We start from the raw sequence: 18,943 nt of genomic DNA on the forward strand, positions 1-18,943 counted from the left end.
GAAAATGTAATGTATTTTCATTTGTTGACTGTTAAGAACTTAATATTGTGCTGTTACGTTAGCACTTTCTATTGAAAGGATGATGCTACGGAGTTTAGTTGATAGGTAATCGACTAGCTGGGCTGTTCCCCTGACCCCATATGTAGGGACTTGTACAATACTTGAACATGGCTATTGAACTTGACATTTGTGTTTGTCTTTATTCTTTAATCTAACATATCATACAGAAATAGTAACCAGGAGCGGTATGGTATTGATATCTTGTATATATCAAAAGAGCAAAAGGAGCGTGCATTGTGGCTCGCAAAATTATCAACGCATGAAGTGGACAGCTTTGATTGTCGAAGCAGGGCACCAGTTAAAGGTGTTATCTCTGGCGTCCCGTTGGACATTGACAATCAGGAGTAGTTGAATGTAAAATGTTGCAACTGTGATGGGGATCACATTTCTSAATTCCCTGAGTGCCCTGTTAGAGTGAAAGCGGTTGAGGTGTCAAGGATCAGGGCTGTACAGCAAATCTCCTATGTGGAAGCYGTGAAGAGAGTTCTGAATAAGATATTGTATATGTCAATCAAGTGGTCTGGATACACTTATTGTGAAGAAGGTGGATTTTGTACCATTTATAGCCACAGTTATTAATTYTACTGGCCAAGTGTCCAACAAGTCCAAGAAAGCGGACATCATTATATCTGCAGCCGAGAAGTTTTTGGGCCTCCAAGACTTAACCGCAGAAGCACTGCAAGGACTATTGTCACCAGGAAATGTCCAGCCATCACAGGATCCTTCTGGGCCTGTGTAGGTACCTGATTTAAACAGAAAAGCAGGCTGATTTAGTTTAATACAAATGTCGTTATTGATAGTTTGTATGGAATTAAAAATAATAATAATAATAATTATCCCGCATTTTTTCCTTTTCGGATCTTTATTTTCCACCTGTACTGTAGGTGGCGGAATGCACATGTAATTGTTGCAAAAGCTATCACACCAAAGAAGAAGGAGGGTGGGGGGAACGCCTACTATGTGAAGTGCAGTAATTCAATTCGCCCTTGCCCTGCTAAACGATTCACCTTTTCTTTTTTTTTACTTTGGCGAAGGGTAACGTCTACAAAACGCAGTCCACTCTGTTTGTTACAGATTCTAGTTTTGAAAACTGAAAACTGTATGGAGATCAAATGTTTCATCGTTGATATAATCTGAAGAATCCCGGCCAAAATCCACCTCGCTCTATCGTCTRCCACTGCCGACCGCTGGTCTTCCTRTCATCCCCATATTTGGTAGTGAGCGGAAACGCCAACCGGATGCTTCACATTTATACATCCGGTGAAATATATGGCTCGTTCTATCTGTGATCACTGTTTATCTGATGCTACGGACACGTCGTTTTAGCAGTCGTGATAGTTAGTTATGCCTATTTAATTATCGTGTTCTAAAGGACGAGGTTTGTGTATACGTAGTATTTGGTTGTAAACGACTCTAACATGGTTGGGAGTATCGAATACCGACGTGGATAACAGTTGAACTGCGCTTGCTTTGTTTTGGACACACTAGTGGTATTGTGTGGAGTGTTCCAGCCCCTGTGCATTGAGCGCCTCCTAGTGATGCCTCAGCTGAGAGGGAAAAATGTTGCAGCCTACCTAGACCTGAGATCAAGAGGCATTTTTGACGCTGGCACTTTGTCAAAACTCAACTTGAAGATTCTCAGGGGTATTGTCCTCCAGGTATGTGAAGTGCAATGTATTAAGTAATTTAATATATTAATTCCACAAAAATAAATCTGAGTAATGACTTTTATTAATTCACTCTAGGACAGCAAAGACTTCACCAAAGTCTGGACCAAGTCGTCAAAATCCACTATATTTTATGAGAGTGGGAGGATTTATTTTGAAAATTATCAGTGCTGCTTCAGTAGGTAATGTATATATTTTATTTTTTAAACTACATTATGTGGCATTGTTATGGTTCATCACATGAGTACCGTTACTTATTTTTAAAATGAAAAAATATAATTTCCAGCCTTCCATCTGAGCCACAACTTCTGTATGAATTACCCAAGCGGTCCAAAGCGGAGAAGATTGAAGATGCATTGCTATGCCAGTGCCCTCTTGTAAGTGAATCAATATTTCCCATATTAGCCAGTTCACTGTTGCTGTATAGAAATGTAACAGGTGTCAACAGCTTAGAATTCCTAAGAGGTCAATAGATATCACTTCCAGTTTTTTGTTCTGTACATCTACAGCGGCAGCATCACTGTGGACGTATGGACTATTGGACTATAGACTAGTGAATGGACTGTACTGTATTACATTGAGCTTTTTGTATTTATAACGTGCATGTTTTATTGTCTATTATACCTATTTCTGAATTATTGCCCCCTTGGGGATGAATAAAGTTCATTAAATGTAATTGTAAATTAGTAGAAATGCTATAAACAGAGTGCTGTATTAGTGTTATCCTTATTAACCATCATTATGTTTACCCTCATAGGACAAAGGGTTGCCAACACCGTCAGATCAAAAACCTAGCCTCTTGGCCCTGACTAGCAATAATTGGCTGTATCGCTTCTCAGCTGTGACAGGACAACAATTGGAGAAAGTTTACTTGTCCCCACATCACAAGTTCAGGTAATTGACAGTTGAATGTGATTTAATTACAATTAAAATGTCTTCCACAAGTCATGAACCCAACCGATCTCTTTTTATTATTATTGTGGAGCTGGGGTTCCTCTTGTTGTAGGTAACCGCTGATTTGACTTAACATAACACATTTTTTCTATATCAGATACCTTGGCTGGGATGTATCGCAGGAAACATTTTATGTCAAGTCCATTCAGAATAAAGTGACATCTTCAGCAAGACAGGTGTGGTTTCCACGAGTCTGATATGCCCGTTCATCTTATAATTTGCCTTTGTAAAGTAYAACCATTCCATGTAGTTTTTCTCTTTGTGACTGGTGAAATCTGAGAAGTATTCACTTATTTCCTATCCTAACTCTCACAGGCAGGTTTCAACCAAAACACCTTGCTGTACCTCGCCGTMTTCCGCGTTTTCCCCCTGCAACTTGTGGGCGTTCTGGAGATCAACAAAAGTGTATGCAACATTTTGTTTTTTAAGGTTTCTTTAAGTCATGTATTTTTGTAATGACATATGTTGTACAGTGTATTCGGGAAAGTATTCAGACCCCTTCCCTTTTTAAAAATGTTGTTACATTACAGCCTTATTCTAAAATTGATCAAATAAATAAAAATCCTCATCAATCTACACCCAATACCCCTTAACGACAAAGCAAAAACAGGTTTGTAKATTTTTTGCAAATGTATTAAAAACAGAAATACCTTATTTATATAAGTATTCAGAACCTTTGCTATGAGACTTGAAATTGAGCTCTGGTGCATCCTGTTTACATTGATCATCATTGAGATGTTTCAACAACTTGATTGAAGTCCACCTATGGTAAATTCAATTGATTGGACATGATTTGGAAAGGCACATAGCTGTCTATATATTTTTATTTTATTTAACGAGGCAAGTCAGCCTATATGACGGCCTATATTAAGTCCCACGGTTGGTTTTTGCTCTGACATGCACTGTCAAGCCATGAGGTCGAAGGAATTAGCCGTAGAGCTCAGAGACAGGATTATGTCGAGGCACAGATCTGGGGAAGGGTACTAAACAATTTCTACAGSATTGAAGGTCCCCAAGAACATAGTGGTCTCCATCATTCTTAAATTTAAGAAGTTTGGAACCACCAAGACTCTTCCTAGAGCTGGCCGCTCGGCCAAACTGAGCAAGCGGGGGAGAAGGGCCTTGATCTGGGAGGTAACCAAGTACTTGATGGTCACTCTGACAGAGCTCCAGAGTTCCTCTGTGGAGATGGGAGAACCTTCCAGAAGGACCACCATCTTTGCAGCACTCCACCAATCAGTGAAGAGTGGCCAGACGTAGAAGTAAAAGGCACATGACAGCCCACTTGGAGTTTTCCAAAAGGCACCTAAAGGACTCTCAGACCATGATAAATAAGATTTCCCGGTCTGATGAAACCAAGATTGAACTCTTTGGCTGGAATGCCAAGTGTCACGTCTGGAGGGAACCTTGCACCATCCCTATGGTGAAGCATGGTGGTGGCAGCATCATGCTGTGGGGATGTTTTTCAGTGGCAGGGACTGGGAGACTAGTCATTATRGAGGGAAAGATGAATGGAGGAAAGTACAGAGAGGTCCTTGATGAAAACCTGCTTRAGAGCGCTCAGGACTTCAGACTGGGGTGAAGGTTCACCTTCCAACAGGACAACGACCCTAAGCACACAGCTAAGACAATGCAGGAGTGGCTTCGGGACAAGTCTCTGAATGTCCTTGAGTGGCCCAGCCAGAGCCCGGAATTGAACCCGACGCTCCCCATCCAACCTGACAGAGCTTTAGAGGATCTGCAGAGAAGAAMGGGAGAAACTCCCRAAGTACAGGTGTGCCAAGCTTGTAGCGTCATACCCAAGAAGACTCGAGGCTGTAATCGCTGCCAAAGGTTCTTCAAAAAAGTACTGAGTAAAGGGTCTGAATACTTGTGTAAATGTGATATTTCAGTTTTTATTTATACATGTCCCAAAACCTGTTTTTGCGTTGTTATTATGGGGAATTGTGTGTAGATTTATGAGGGGGGGACTATTTAAAACATTTTAGAATAAGGTTGTAACGTAACAAAATGTGGAAAAAGGGAAGGGGTCTGAATACTTTCCAAATGCACTGTATGTCTCTGTCATTTCAGATATTTGGAAGCACTGTCATTGATGTAGTTCTGTCCCAAGGGGTCCTTGCAGTTTCTCACAGTACCAAGACTGTGAAGCTCTATAGCTTTGAAGACATTCTGAATAAGGTGTGAATTTATGATTAACAATAACATTTCAGTTGTTTTAATGCATGCTTCTTAAAATGTTCAGATTGTCTACATACTGTATGTTCCATTATTTCTAAAAACATTTATTGATTATTCTTTCTTCTTTGCCAGTACATAAGAACGGAATTGGTTCTTGGGGAGCAGTGTCATTCAGAAGGCGGTAAAACTGTGGGAGAAGCTCCATTTGGCATTCCAGTGAATATCCACATCAACGGTAGGTGATTGTTTATCTGTCTATCCATCTTTCTGTCCCTCAGATTTTCCAACCATTCATTTGTCTATCCATCTGCAGAAGGGCCTCGGGGGACCCTTAGTGATTTTTTTTTCTCTCTCATAATTTTTTCGCAGAATGCCCCCCAGTGCTGTTTGAGGTGTCATGCTTCGATAATGGAGTACAGATCGGAGGCCATCCATGGCACTATATCTTCACCCTACCCCATAAGAAACACCAGGGGTCGTACCGCATCTGCTCTCTCAAGGATAACACCCTGGTAATATACTTGTACATAATCTATCTTTATGCACTACACATTGAATGGGTCGCAAATAAGTCTCCTGAATTGTGAGACTATTTAAGCATATTAAGTATCCTGCRGCTAGTGTGCCAGAGCCATTTGAGCATGTCAGTTTCAGAGCACTACCGATGTCTTTGACAGGCATTGTCTTTAACTGACACAACAAACGTATTACTCAAACACAKATTATCCTCAAAAGGATGTTTAGATGACTCAGCTGGTTGAAGCATGGTGRTGGCAGCACCAATGTTGTCGAGTCAATTTATGCGTGGCTCACAAATACTTTTGGGTACTAAGTTGCTTTAAATGAAAGCTTCTGCTAAGTAATTATCCAGTTAAGATCCAAAGTGTTCTGTAGTTGTCATACCCAGTGTCAATATCTTTAATATTCCCACTGTACGCATTTCTAAATAGGCAAAGCATGGAATACAAGACATGAAGTGCTGTTCTCTGGAGTCTGACTGGATCTACTTCCACCCTGATGACTCAGGAAGAATCATCCATGTTGGACCTAGCACCATAAAGTGAGTTTAAAACCCCCCAACAAAGTTGTCCACAAGACCATGCTTTACACTGCAGCTTTATGGTATTTAGGTCAGTGCTATTCATCAGTCAGATTTCACACAATGACGTTTCTCTTCTGCCTTTACTGAATATTGAATACTTTCCCCCAGTGTGCTGAAAATTCTGAGTGAACTGGAGAGTGATGCACAGTTCGATATAGTGAAGGAGTTTTCCATCACAGCTCATCGAGACGATGTGAGTTAACATAGTGCTTTGGCACCTTTTTAACCATGGGTCATAATACATTTTAAATTAGATATATTTTCTCTATCATTATGATAGAAGGGTGAAAATTGCTGCTTTTCCTGTGGTGGATTCATAAAACCTCTCGTCTTCTATCCACCATAGGCTGCCTCCCAGATCAATGTCACTTCCTCAGGCCGCACAGTGAAGAGAAGATTTTATCAGCTYGATGATGACCCAGACCGAGAGGTAGATTCTAAAGGATTAGGCTTAGACTGTATCCTGACTAAATTACTTTTATTGACATTTCAGTGGCATTCCATATAGGCATATTGGTTATTGCTGGTGAGAGTTTTTGTTGATGCCTCTTGCAACATGCTACTTCATAGACATTCCGGATGGTGGAGTATGAGGATGAGCTTGACCTTCTGGCTGTTGTGGAGGTGACCCACAGAGAGGATGAGGGGAAGGCCCACGTCAGACTCCATGACAACAACACTGGAGCGTTACTGAAGAGGGTTCCACTTGTGGAGTCGTGGGATGTGGTTAGTGCTTTAGAATATTGTGTAAATGTAGCCTGATCTGCCATCCTGACCGCTGCACTCTCATTTTGTTTAAACAGAATGTAAGCTTGCAAGATCACAATGGTCGAACGAGGCTAGTGTAAAGGAAGAAAATGTGGGAAATCTCTCCTTTTCAAGTCATTTATTAATGTATTGTCTTTTCTTGTTTCAGACTTACAGCCATGAGCTGTTCTTTGACAGAGATACAATTGTTCATATTGAACAGACGAAGAACAATAACTTCTGCTGCCATGTCTACAAAATCAGTCGTGGACAAGCAGATGAGTGAAGTTGASACATTCTTTAGCAGTTGAGACATTCCTTCCAATTGCTAATGATGGTAGTCAAAAAGATTCCTCAAGTAAATAGCCCCGTTGAATGTGTTTTCCTAGTTATTTTTTACACTTTCTTTCCCAATAAGGACTACATGTTGTCATTCTGTTAATTTGAAGATGTTGTTGGTACTCTAATAATGTGTCTTAAATAGTTATTCCAATACAACTGTTGGCTAACTGGGCTACTTCTGCATTTTATTTTTAGGACATATGAATTAAGTCACAAAATGTCTAAATTAACTGATAAAAATAGTTGTACATGTTTGATCATCACAGCTTCACAGAGCTGTGAATTTAGGTTCTCTGATCTTTTTTTAACCGCATGTAAGCACATTCCCGCCACCCAAAAATAAAAATAAATGTCAAGATGCATGGAAGTCAAACATTTTATATACTCAAAATTGAGGATATGTTTCTTCTTTGCAGTGATCAGCAGAGCAAAGCCGCTGGCAAATGTGTGATTTTTCGGCTTCATAAAAAATATTGACACAAAGCGTTGAAAAGAGGGACAAAGTATTGTTCTTTAGACTGATTTGCCTCATGATTTGTCAACTCGTGCACAATTCATCTGTGCTTTAGTCTGATCAACTGTAGCCTAACCACAGCTGCAGGTAGCCTAGAGAAGCCTATGCGCTCTGATCCCCTCTGGCCAAGGGAAACGAAGCGGTAACGTCATGTATTTATAGCCTAAGCTATGTATTTATAGTCTAAAATAGGCCTATTTATTTGTTTGACTTCCTATCCAAAATGATTGACTGGAATTAATCAACACAATAGCGAAGACATACTGTGTGAGTYACTCTAATTACAGATGCAAAGGCATACATAATGCAACCCTGCATGAAGCAAGCACGCCCTGTTTGTTATATTGTCTAATTGCAGTTTTTGTGTAAATAAGTACTCCCTAGAGCCAGGAGTTTTTAATAACATATGCCCTGATTTAGAACAACTCTGGTCCCGTAACAGCCCATATAAAACCGTTTTAAGAGCTGATTTTACTTTATTACTATTTTTTGTTTTATTTTTAACACCTTGCACTGCCACCCTTTTGTATTCTTTTGGGCATGGATTAAATTAAGTATATTATTTTTGCATCTTGGCCTCCTTTGGTTATTCCTTTTCATGGTTTGTGTGCAAGTACCTTTTGAACTATGTCATACACTGGTCTACAACTAGGGGCAAGAGTTTTACCTGGTTAGGTAAACCCTCCAGATCAGGAAAACAATCCCACCACTGGCTTTGGGACCCGTGGTGCCACCTCTGAAAACACAACACAATACTACAAATGAGGAAACAGACCATAATCATAGGATATGTCTCAACATTTCGACTTAGTATCTAGAAATGTTTACTTGCATATCTCGTAATTTCGAATACATATCTCAATCTTTACTTGCATACCATGAAATTTCGATTAATATCGACATAAAAAATCTTTTAAGAAATGGTGGCGGGAATGGGCTTCCATAATAKCTTGCGTCTTGCGCTTTTGTAACAACCTGCGGTTACAAAACTGGTAGTTAAAAACATTCAGACTTTCTGTTATGAAGAGTCATGACCCATCCCCCCTGAGTAACCTCTTGAAATTCCTCTAGTCCAGTGTTGAAGTGCGTTCGTCGGAGATGGCGATGGAGAATTTCAAGCAGTTCCTGTTCGCGCTGTCGGCCGCTGTATCCGTTGGTTTTGTGTCGATAATTTTTGTTTTGAGATGGGTATTCTACTTCAAGGAAGGTTTAGCATGGGATGGAGGATTTGCGGAATTCAATTGGCACCCTGTTTTAATCGTTACCGGGTTCATTTTTATGCAGGGAATTGGTGAGAAGTTTTGTTTTTCTCTCTTCTGTACATAACGTTACATAATTCAGTCAAATCTGAAGCGATGGATGTCTGTCAATACATAAAGTTAAGTTATTTCAACAAGTAGTGAAGTTTGGGAATGAATCAATCTTGGAACAGATTAGTATGCTATGCAAGGCTGTAATGTCAGGGGCTAACGTTACTGTTATTGAACGAAATATACATTGTTATGAAACGTGTCAATGTTTAGTAGAAATAGCCTGTTATCGACTTTTTTTGCAAACAAATGTTAGGTGCTCTATGGTAATTTGTTACCCTGATGCATTTCGGAGTAAAGTTACTGACTGAGTAGCCTAAAACAATAGCACCCTTTGATAATTTACAAAAGTACATTCCAGAATCATTTGCATTATTTCACGTGAAGTACCTCCTTTAGTGTAGCCTAATTAACTTGAATGACACAGCAACTTTGATTTGTGTGCACTTACATTAGTTAAAAATAAGTATTAGTTAAAAAGAAGTATAGAAGTATACCTCAGCGATTCTGTCAAAACAGGATTTTGCTAAATTTGGTATTTATAGCAGGAATTGCTCATCCCTGAGGGTGCATTATTCCCATTTAATTACGGTGAAGTGAATGCATTTTCATGATTCATAAATTGAATAAGTGTTTTTTTCCTCTGTTTCAGCCATTGTGGTATATAGGTTGCCATGGACCTGGAAGTGCAGCAAGTTAATGATGAAGTTTATTCATGCTGGCTTAAACATATTGGCCTTCATTTTCGCTGTCATATCTCTGGTAGCAGTATTTGACTTCCACAATGCACAAAACATCCCCAACATGTATAGCCTGCACAGCTGGGTGGGGCTAGCAGCGGTGATACTATATTCACTACAGGTAAGCACACCTCAAATATATAATGTAGTCAGTGCTTGACTTGGACTGAAATAGGTTATTGTACTCATTTTGGCTGCAGGTACTGTTTATATTTAGGGGCAGGAGCTCCACAATACTTTTGAGCTAATATTTTAGAAGAGGAACAGGAGCRCAAGCAGTAGAAAATTTGAGGTGCCGGTACTCTGCTCCGGTGAGCTCCTTCCCAAGTCAAGCACTGAATGTGGGTAGTATTACGCTATATAACTCTCCATAATGATTGCTTCATAATATCTTTTACATTGTTATAAAGCTTTGCCATAAAGCATTATTCATCTTTCCCCCCCTACTACATAACTAGAGTTCTATGCATGGATGCTTGTGAATACTGTTTATGAAGTGCATTTTATGGCACAGTAGGTATACCACATGCCATTCTTTATTACAATGCTTGACAGAGTTTCCTGAGCTTTCTTCTTTTACTGAGCAGCTTGTTCTGGGAGTGTGTATATACTTGATACCCATCACCCCGATATACCTGAGAGCAGCATTTATGCCCCTGCACGTCTACAGTGGCCTGTTCATCTTTGCCAGTGTCATAGCCACGGCACTCATGGGCATCACAGAGAAGCTCATTTTTGGCCTGTAAGTATTACAAGGCAGGAAATACGAGAAATATACTAAACTTGGGTACTTAGAGACCCCATTTCGTAAAATGATATTACAGCTATAGGTAACTCTCTCTTCTTTGTCTCTCAGGAAATATCCCAAGTACAAGGACTCTCCCCCAGAGGCCAACTTTGTGAATGTGCTGGGAGTACTGATAGTAGTTTTTGGCGCAATAATTCTCTGGATCGCTACTCGCCCCTCTTGGAAACGCCCCAGTGAGCAGGTCCTGCGCTCCCTGCCAACTTACGGGGATGGGTCAGCTGGCACCAAAATGGGCACTGCCCTCTCACAACAAACTGACCCGATTGACCCCGAAGGCAATGGAGATGCCAGGAGAAGGAGTGGTAAATTGGAGGACTCAGGACAGGTCAACTGAGTAACATGAAAACCAACTGCTGGTTCTGTGTGTTTGTTGATGCTTTAAAAAGTTGCATGGATCTACTGTTCTGGCAGTCCCAAAGCAAATGTAAACCTTTGTTCCAAATAGCACCTTGAGGAATTGTTCCCAACCATTCCAGAATGTTGACCTTTAAGCAGTTTTTTTATTTTGTAATTTTTTACAAATAAATTACACAGCTCAATTTGATATCATTGAATCATGATTTGATAAAGGATTAAACTAGCCTATTGAAGTATAGAAAAATTATAATCAAATACATATTCTTTACATTTGTATAGCTTTTATAACGATTACATACTGTATTCTTCAGTGTTTTTATTTTCATTTAAGGGAGGAATTACAGAACCAACACATCTTTAGGGAAGGGATGTGAGAGGTGAATCCATTATAATCTAAATATATAATGTAATATTACATATAGGCCTACCTAAAGGCAATAATAGGCAAACAAAGTTCCTCATTACTTTGTTCAATGCACTGTGTACCTGGATTTCATACAGTGAGGAATTCATAATTGCTGCATAAAATCAAACCATATTTTACAAATGATTATGTTATAACATTACCTGAATGTTTGTAGACATGTCTCTATTGCAGCCTATACATTTTTGTTGAATTATGATTAGTAGGTCTATGTTTTTTCAAATATATTTTCTGTAGGGTTAATGGATTGTACACCCTCTTGGATCCAAATCATAGTATTGCGCGCAGATAAATTATCAGGACTAGGATATGCATCTCTCAAATTATCTCTCCACCAACACTTATCTTTATCGGCAGCCACTGGGATCGTACTACCTTGCGTAGATAGTGCTCCCCACTGGCGCAGTAAACTCATTGCAAGCAAATCGGCTGCGGATATCAATCTAGATGTCCCTCTTCGGCATTCGTAATTCCGCATTGGTTGCGTTGGCAAGTTTAGGAAAGGATCCTGGGTTCCTGATTCAAGCGATTGGAAAGCCGAGGAGAAACCAGGTTTGTTACCAAACTACAAGTGAAACGTGGAGCGTACTTTTTTTGTTTTACATATTGTTGATAATAAAAACGTGTTGCGATTTAGTCGCCATGCCAGCCCTCCCGTTGTCTTTGTTGCCTGGCTAGCAGGCCGAGCTGACTCACTTGCACTTCATTGTGATATAGCTAGCTAGTTGATAATCTTAACGTTACAAGGTAAGRTGAAATAAAACCTTATGTTAAAGAACGGTAGTTATAAAGTGTTTGCGAAATATTCAGCTACCTAATCAATGCTTTCAACTTGAAGAGATCAGGATGCCAAGTCAGTCATCAATTATTTAGCTCGCTAGTTTAAAAATGTCTGTCACTACACACAGTGAGGGGATTCGATTAAGGCCCGGGTTGCCCCGGTGGTGGGAGATTGTTTCGGGTGAAAAGTGATCGTATTCGTTTTGGAACCGGGCTGCCTCCCGGGCTTTCGTCAGTCCTGCTCTGTCTGACGGCGAAGTATGCTAAAAACAAACAAAAGTGACGTAGTTAGGTTAAGCACGTGGAGTAATGAGTTGGATTCTGTGTTTTCGCATGCAAAAGTGGTTACTTTTGATAAAACCGTATTGTATTCGTCACATGCTTCGTAAACAACAGGTGTAGACATATTCCCAATGAAAATTCGAACATATATTTTATGGAAAATAGATGTTTAGGAACGGTGCACCATGCTGCCTTGTTGACAACATGACCCTAACGGCGCAGATGACTGTTTGATTTGAGAATGGCGTTTCTCCCTCATAGTATTTGTTCGTTTTCTTCTCACGGGCTTTAGTCCGGTTCACAGCGGCTCATGTTAATATAACTCCCTCACTTGGTCAGTGGCTGGGTGGGGCCGCAGCTAGGAGGGGGGGGGGGGGGGGGGGTACGGGATATGTACACAATGCTGGCGCACTAGTAGAAGTAAATGTGAAGCAAGAATATGCTGCTCAATACTCATCATGGCTTGACCAGTGTCTGTGGTGGCTAGACTAGTTACATCTCGGCTCGACTCTTGCCAGCATCGCTTATGTTGGAGCTCTAGATTACCTCTTCTGTTTTTTTAAATGATAATAATATATTTTTTAAAACTAAAGACACTTTTTTTTTTTTTATAAGAGTTAGCTAACTAAAGTCCTTGTATTACCCTGCAGTTAAATACATTTGTACTTTTGCAGAAGTCTGCATTCACAATTAACACCTCCTTGAAAAAGCATGTTTTATTGTCTGTTTTTGTCAGCAGAATGCAAATGTATGAGTTAAATAAACACAGCTGCATCAACCACATTGTTATCTCAAGGTTGATCAAATTTCATGTGCAAGGGGTTTCACACTGCACAGACCATCTTAAAAGGAAGGCTTCTACACATCTATTTCAATATGATAGCTCAGACCTCCATTCATTGTCTTAAATTCTGCAATTAGGACAAATGTCTTGAAGTGGTCTCTGTGTTGGGTGTCGAAAGGGTCAGGTGCTGTGGAGGATGTGAGGATTGATTAATGCTGTATGCAGAATGATAAAGCCTCTTGAAATTATCAACTTAATCTCTAAGAGCGCACTGTGAAGTTGAGTAGACAAAAGAGCCTTGAATGGGGCTTTGGACCAGAAGAGGGTTTTACAGCCCAGATGGTCAGGACCCTGTTAATGGAAGAGCATCCATCCTTTCTATGCCTGGACAGTAGTGTGCTCTTGAACCAAATTATCTGGGCCCTGCTGAAACTTAATTCATGATAAAAACCTAGCAGTGGTCCCCCTAGTTAAATGGTTTGACCTTGTAGATCAAAGGAGCAGGTGCTATTCTCGTTGATTTGAAACGTTGAAACGAAGGAGTGATCTTATTACACTTTCAGAACAGCTCGTGAAATGTGCTTCTGACCATACTATAGTCTATATTCCGATGTGTGGCCTAACTCGTGGTCATTTGTGAGAGACAAGAAAATAACACCTGTACAAATAATGGCAAATCAGACTTCTGTAAAATGTTGTAGGTCACCTATCTTGTTGTTCTGAAGCGTGTTTGTGTCCTACAGTGTTGGCATCATGTCAGACAAAAGCGAGCTAAAAGCGGAGCTTGAAAGGAAGAAGCAACGCCTGGCTCAGATCAGGGAGGAGAAAAAAAGGAAGGAAGATGAGCGCAAAAAGAAAGAGGTTAGTACATGCTTATAGGGACTTTAATTACCCCCTGAACGAGACCMACCAAAATGGCAGTGCGCATTCTGCTCAGTCTCTGAGTAGGTGTATTTGAGTGTAAAGAGGAACAATAGCTTTGATTCCATGGAAAATTTACAGATTCTACGGCTAGACTAATTGTTTTATTAAACTTGCCTAATTTGTTTTATACATTTTATTTAACTAGGCAAGTTAACCAGGCAACTAATTCAGACTATCAGACTCGAACGCTCCATCAAACKCTCTATTCCTCATGCTTACAGCCAGGATACTAACCGTGTATCTGCTCTGCTTCTCTCCCAGGCTGACCCGAAGAAAGATGCCGCCCCAATGGACGACTCAGACTTGGAGAAAAAGAGACGTGAGACGGATGCCCTTCTGCAGAGCATGGGCATCACGTCAGCTGATGTTCCTGTTGGTAAGAAARCATGTACCAGCAGATTTTTAACAGATCTCTCCACATTAGCTATTTACAATGAAGTGTATTGTGCCTCTAGTGTAGACCATCTGACTCTTGACATGTGTGTTTCTAAACCCGAGATTTATGTGAGAGAACATTGTCACCAAGCTAACAGAAGGGGGCAGAAGTGGTCCATAGTAGATTAATTAATGTTGCCTAATGACTGGCCAGGCCTGTCAGTGTGTAAACCAGAATCTTTGCGATAGAAAAGTAGGGAACTGATGCTATGAATGAAATCAGAAAATTAAATTAAATAAATCTAAGGTTTACCAAGGTTACTTAGAAATGTAAATAGTTTTAAAAAAATGACAGTGACATGATTAAATACTTGTTTGTATTTTAAAATTTGAAAACTCTATTTTTGCCTCAACTTCTCTACCATGTCTCATCCATTTACTTTTGGTATGCTGATGTGTGATTAGTTGTTTGTAATACTATTGGTATTTGTCTTACTGTTGAATTTTCACTTGCATTTTCACAGCATATGGCATGAAATATAACCATTTTTCTTTGTCTTTTCTCTTTTGTGCTGCTCATACCGACTCCTTATTTGCCTTTTTGCATTCAACATTAACATATATATATATATATATATATATATATATATATATATATATATATATATTTACCACTGCTGGTACCCCAACACTACGTACTTTTACGCCATTGTGAACAGCCTCTGCGCGTAGTAACAGAGGATACCTGTCTGTTTCACTATCTAGTCCCTCCTCCCATGTCTCCAACCTGCAAATCCGTGGGCACACCAAGCGAGGCAGGGAGCCAAGACTCAGGCGATGGCGCCGTGGGACCCAGGTACAAACACCCCCCAGTCTAATGTTTAATGACAAAATGCTTTCATTTCTCTCTGCAAAGAGCCTATATCCTCTAAGCACAGTGCAGCGTTGCTGTAATTTAGGTTGTGATGCGTGCAGGGGCTTTTAATCGCAGGAATGAATGAGGGACTGTCTCTCCTAWTGTCTGTGTCATTTTGAAGGATTTGTGTATCACAGGTTTGAGCAGGTCTCTTCTCTATAAATCCATGTCACAGCTGGAACAGTAATCTCGCATCGAGGTTTTTAGTAAGATATTGCTAATGTTCTTACAGTAAAATGTAAACTATTGTTGAGTTAGTTTGACTAAATTGACACATGTGCATTTTGCATTATAAGCTATGCCCATAAACATGTACAGTTTTTGAGATCACAGTACGGGTGTTCTTCTCAAAGTAACACACAAATGCCCACCAACAACGCTTTGCCATGGTTTTTCATGCAGTCTAAAACCTAGCTTGTAAAAGTAAACTAGTTTTTGCCGAGCACGAGGTTCCACATTGTTCTAGATTCGTATAGCACTACACAGGGTAAGCTGATGCATTTAAGAGTGTACATTAACAATATCCCATCTGAAGCATGGTGTTGCATGGTATATACAGTACCATTAAAGAGAACGATTACTAGCTTATGCTGAGGGTGTGCATGTTCATTTTGTTTGTGTTCTGTTGCATTAGGATGGTCCTAAATGGACAATAAAACAGCAGGGCTGTGCAATGCCTGGGGGACATCTTAACCCCTAATTAGAGCCCCGGTCCCCCTGCTGAAACTCTAGATCCCCCAGTGTCCCATCAGGGCCAGGGAGCTCTTCCTCCACCCCAAGGCTGTACGTGTTGACTCGTTTCCCTCAGCAGCGTGGCCATTTCCTACACACATGGAGGTCATGTTTTCCCCGCAGGGCGCTCCCTCACYTGGGAGTTCAAGCCGTTCGCGTGACACAGTTCAGGCCTCACCAGTCCCTCAGGCTGCCTAATTACACCGTGTCATCACACTCTCAGGACCTGTGTCCACGCATTTTAAACAGATACTGTCCTTGTTTTTTTATGTGGAAGTGCCTACTGGAGGGTTGTTGTGGTAACCTCGTTTTCCCAACCTCTACGTAAAATTATTCACGCAGTGTTTCTGAAATGAAATCCTATGCAGTCAATTGGTTTGTTGCCTGTGTTTTTCAGTGTGGGCATGCTGAGTGTATATGTTCTAACTTGTATCCTCTGGTTTATGCCTGCTTTCTCTCACTAATGCTGCCTTCTTGCTGTGACACTAACCAGGACTCTCCACTGGGACTCTGACCCGTCCACTCTTCAGCTTCACTCTGACTCTGAGCTGCGGTATTGGACACTACCTTCTTTTCGACCTCTAGTGTTGTTGCTCTTCTTGACCCTCTCAAAGCCGCCATTTTATATCAGAAGAAAAGTGTGTAGCTTCGGTGGCATCTTTCTTTGACCTACATACACGCTGTTGTCTTTCCTTTCCTTCTCCATGAATAAGTGATTATCAGAAGACAAAATCCCATGGCGGTCTTAAGGCAACTTCAGCTTTGAGGTGCTAATGAAAAGGCGGCAATATGATAGTACCGTTGTGTGCTTTGTCTGGGCTGGCCAGGTTTATGTTATTGTTTCAGCTCTCCTTGGCACTTCCATGTGTCCTGAAGTTGTGCTCTGCTTTTAGGCGTGGACCTCTGAAGATGGGCATGGCCAAGATCACCCATGTTGACTTCCCTCCAAAAGAGATGGTATCGTACCACAGGAGACCCAGACACCTGTGATGACCCAGCAGAAAGAAGGTGAAAGCCTGACTCAACTACTCTAGACTCTTTTAGGAGTTGATATTTTCGGGACACAACTAAAGCTGTGTGTGTGTTGTGTGTGTGTGTGTGTGTGTGTGTGTGTGTGTGTGTGTGTGTGTGTGTGTGTGTGTGTGTGTGTGTGTGGTGTGTGTGTGTGTGTGTGGTGTGTGTGTGTGTGTGTGGTGTGTGTGTGTGTGTTGTGTGTGTGTGTGTGTGTGTGTGTGAGAGATAGCTGTTGGCCGGCTGGCCTGTGGGAGCAGGAAGTGAACACAGAGTGGAAATGATCTGGCCTTACCGAGCACAGAGATGAAAGCTGGGGGAAATTGCAGGGGCCCCGAGAAACATAAGAAACCAAAGGAAAGATTAAATTCACACACGTATGCCCACTCCTTTTTCAACTCCCATCCTCAAACCAATAGGGCCTTGCTACAATAAATGTGCAGGTTGAGAGGGCCAGTGCGAATGGGGAAGAAAGGCAGTAGATTGGCTAGATATGAAGTGCTTTGTGCATGCTCGGCTAATGTATTGGAAGCATGTCAATATGTATGTTATTGTTGCACAGCAGCTTTCATGTGGTTGTCTATGCGTATCTTCAAAAAAAAGCATATTTACTCGTAAAGTCCACATTTGCAATATTGTGATTACACCCCTCGTTTTTCTTTGCTAAGATGCAGTTCAAACACTCTCTCGGACTGAAATCCATCTTAGTTGTTTACACTGCTTTATCAGCAAGACATGTCAGAGACTACCCTACTGCTATAAAGAGGGGCAATGTAACCTAGCTGTTTAAAAAAAYATATATATTTATACAGTGAGTGACTTAAAAAAAATTCTGATTGAGGATTTGTGTCCGTAGAAAGTTTTGGTTGGTGAACAAAAGSTTTATTCCCTGCACGGGCTAGTTGTCTTTGTGCTTGTGAAGCAACTCCTCTAAGTTCCCCCTTCAAACTGCATAGAACCAAGTTAGTTCCCTATCATTTCAATCTCCCGTGGAAACTAGCCAGATGACTTGTAGTGATTTGTCATTGAGGATTGTGAATTGCCTGCAGTCTGGCTGTGAACAAGTTGTGTGACTGGGGGAAAAACAACCAGACCCAGTGAAGAATGAAGAGTGGAGCTCTCTCTGTCTGTTCTGTTCCTTGGAGGCATAGGGACTCTCTCTCTAGGGCATTGTAACACTGTGTTAAACAAGGATGGTTTCTGCCGGCTGTTCAACACTAGACCCCCTCCACTCTCTCTGCCACTCTGTAATCATTTCATCAACTCTCTCGCTTCCCTGTCTTTTCCCTTCACCCAATAGGCACATAACAAAACACACTCAGTGACATTGTGCGCTTTCGCGCCATCACTCCTGGCACTTGGTGAGGCGGCGTCCCCTRGCCTGCTCACACCCTTCTGCGCATATTTGATGTTCGGTGTGGCGTTGGTCGCGTGCACTGATTGAGCGATTCATCATGTTGTCAAGAGGAGGCGACGGCACTGTAAACTCAAGGTCAACGGGTGGTGGCATTGGAGGAAGGTGCTGCCGTGCCATGCTAGACAGAGAGCGAAGGAGAGAGATCCTAAATTGTCCCCATAGATGACCCACCATCTCCAAAAAAAAGCACAACAAGCTGATTAGTGTTCTTTTATTTTGGGTAGGGGTGGACTGGTCCTTCCAGCTCCCATCCTCTAGAACAGGGCTCTCCAACCCTGGTCCTGGAGAGCTACCGTCCTGTAGAACAGGGCTCTCCAACCCTGGTCCTGGAGAGCTACCGTCCTGTCTCTAGACAGGGTTCTCACCTGGTCCTGGAGAGCTACCGTCCTCTTAGAACAGGGCTCTCCAACCCTGGTCCTGGAGAGCTACCGTCCTGTAGAACAGGGCTCCCAAACCTGGTTCTGGAGAGCGTACCGTCTGTACGAACAGGGTAACTGGTTGGGAGCTACGTCTGTA

At 41.3% G+C, this 18,943-nt stretch overlaps 3 protein-coding genes across 4 annotated transcripts in view; all 3 read left to right on the forward strand.

Moving 5' to 3' along the window:
- Window positions 1-1,016: 1,016 nt before the first annotated feature.
- dcaf17 (ddb1 and cul4 associated factor 17) lies at window positions 1,017-7,092 on the forward strand. Of its 2 annotated transcripts, XM_024003241.3 has the most exons (15): window positions 1,017-1,438; window positions 1,549-1,718; window positions 1,806-1,909; window positions 2,014-2,104; window positions 2,485-2,621; window positions 2,779-2,857; window positions 2,997-3,086; window positions 4,755-4,862; window positions 4,995-5,097; window positions 5,232-5,374; window positions 5,813-5,922; window positions 6,073-6,157; window positions 6,311-6,394; window positions 6,535-6,690; window positions 6,881-7,092. In XM_024003241.3, exons 2-15 carry the CDS (start codon window positions 1,599-1,601, stop codon window positions 6,995-6,997), a joined length of 1,527 nt encoding a protein of 508 aa, XP_023859009.1. In that variant the 5' UTR covers window positions 1,017-1,438; window positions 1,549-1,598; the 3' UTR covers window positions 6,998-7,092. The 2 variants fall into 2 exon arrangements, with proteins under 2 accessions (XP_023859009.1, XP_023859002.1); XM_024003234.3 differs by having other exon boundaries at window positions 1,018-1,718.
- An 802-nt stretch (window positions 7,093-7,894) lies between these two features.
- cybrd1 (cytochrome b reductase 1) lies at window positions 7,895-10,969 on the forward strand. The gene is made up of 4 exons (XM_024003253.2): window positions 7,895-8,858; window positions 9,530-9,738; window positions 10,205-10,359; window positions 10,474-10,969. Exons 1-4 carry the CDS (start codon window positions 8,666-8,668, stop codon window positions 10,757-10,759), a joined length of 843 nt encoding a protein of 280 aa, XP_023859021.1. The 5' UTR covers window positions 7,895-8,665; the 3' UTR covers window positions 10,760-10,969.
- A 572-nt stretch (window positions 10,970-11,541) lies between these two features.
- Window positions 11,542-18,943, forward strand: part of LOC111975055 (dynein, cytoplasmic 1, intermediate chain 2a-like) — a 22,855-nt gene continuing 15,453 nt past the window's right edge. Inside the window, 7 exon segments of the mRNA XM_024003222.2 lie at window positions 11,542-11,758; window positions 13,796-13,913; window positions 14,238-14,352; window positions 15,117-15,207; window positions 16,493-16,552; window positions 16,893-16,963; window positions 16,966-17,007. Coding sequence (XP_023858990.1) covers window positions 13,806-13,913; window positions 14,238-14,352; window positions 15,117-15,207; window positions 16,493-16,552; window positions 16,893-16,963; window positions 16,966-17,007 — 487 coding nt within the window. The 5' untranslated portion in view covers window positions 11,542-11,758; window positions 13,796-13,805.

The sequence above is a fragment of the Salvelinus sp. IW2-2015 genome, linkage group LG2 (assembly GCF_002910315.2).
Source record: "Salvelinus sp. IW2-2015 linkage group LG2, ASM291031v2, whole genome shotgun sequence".
In the NCBI taxonomy this organism is placed as follows: Eukaryota; Metazoa; Chordata; class Actinopteri; order Salmoniformes; family Salmonidae; genus Salvelinus; species Salvelinus sp. IW2-2015.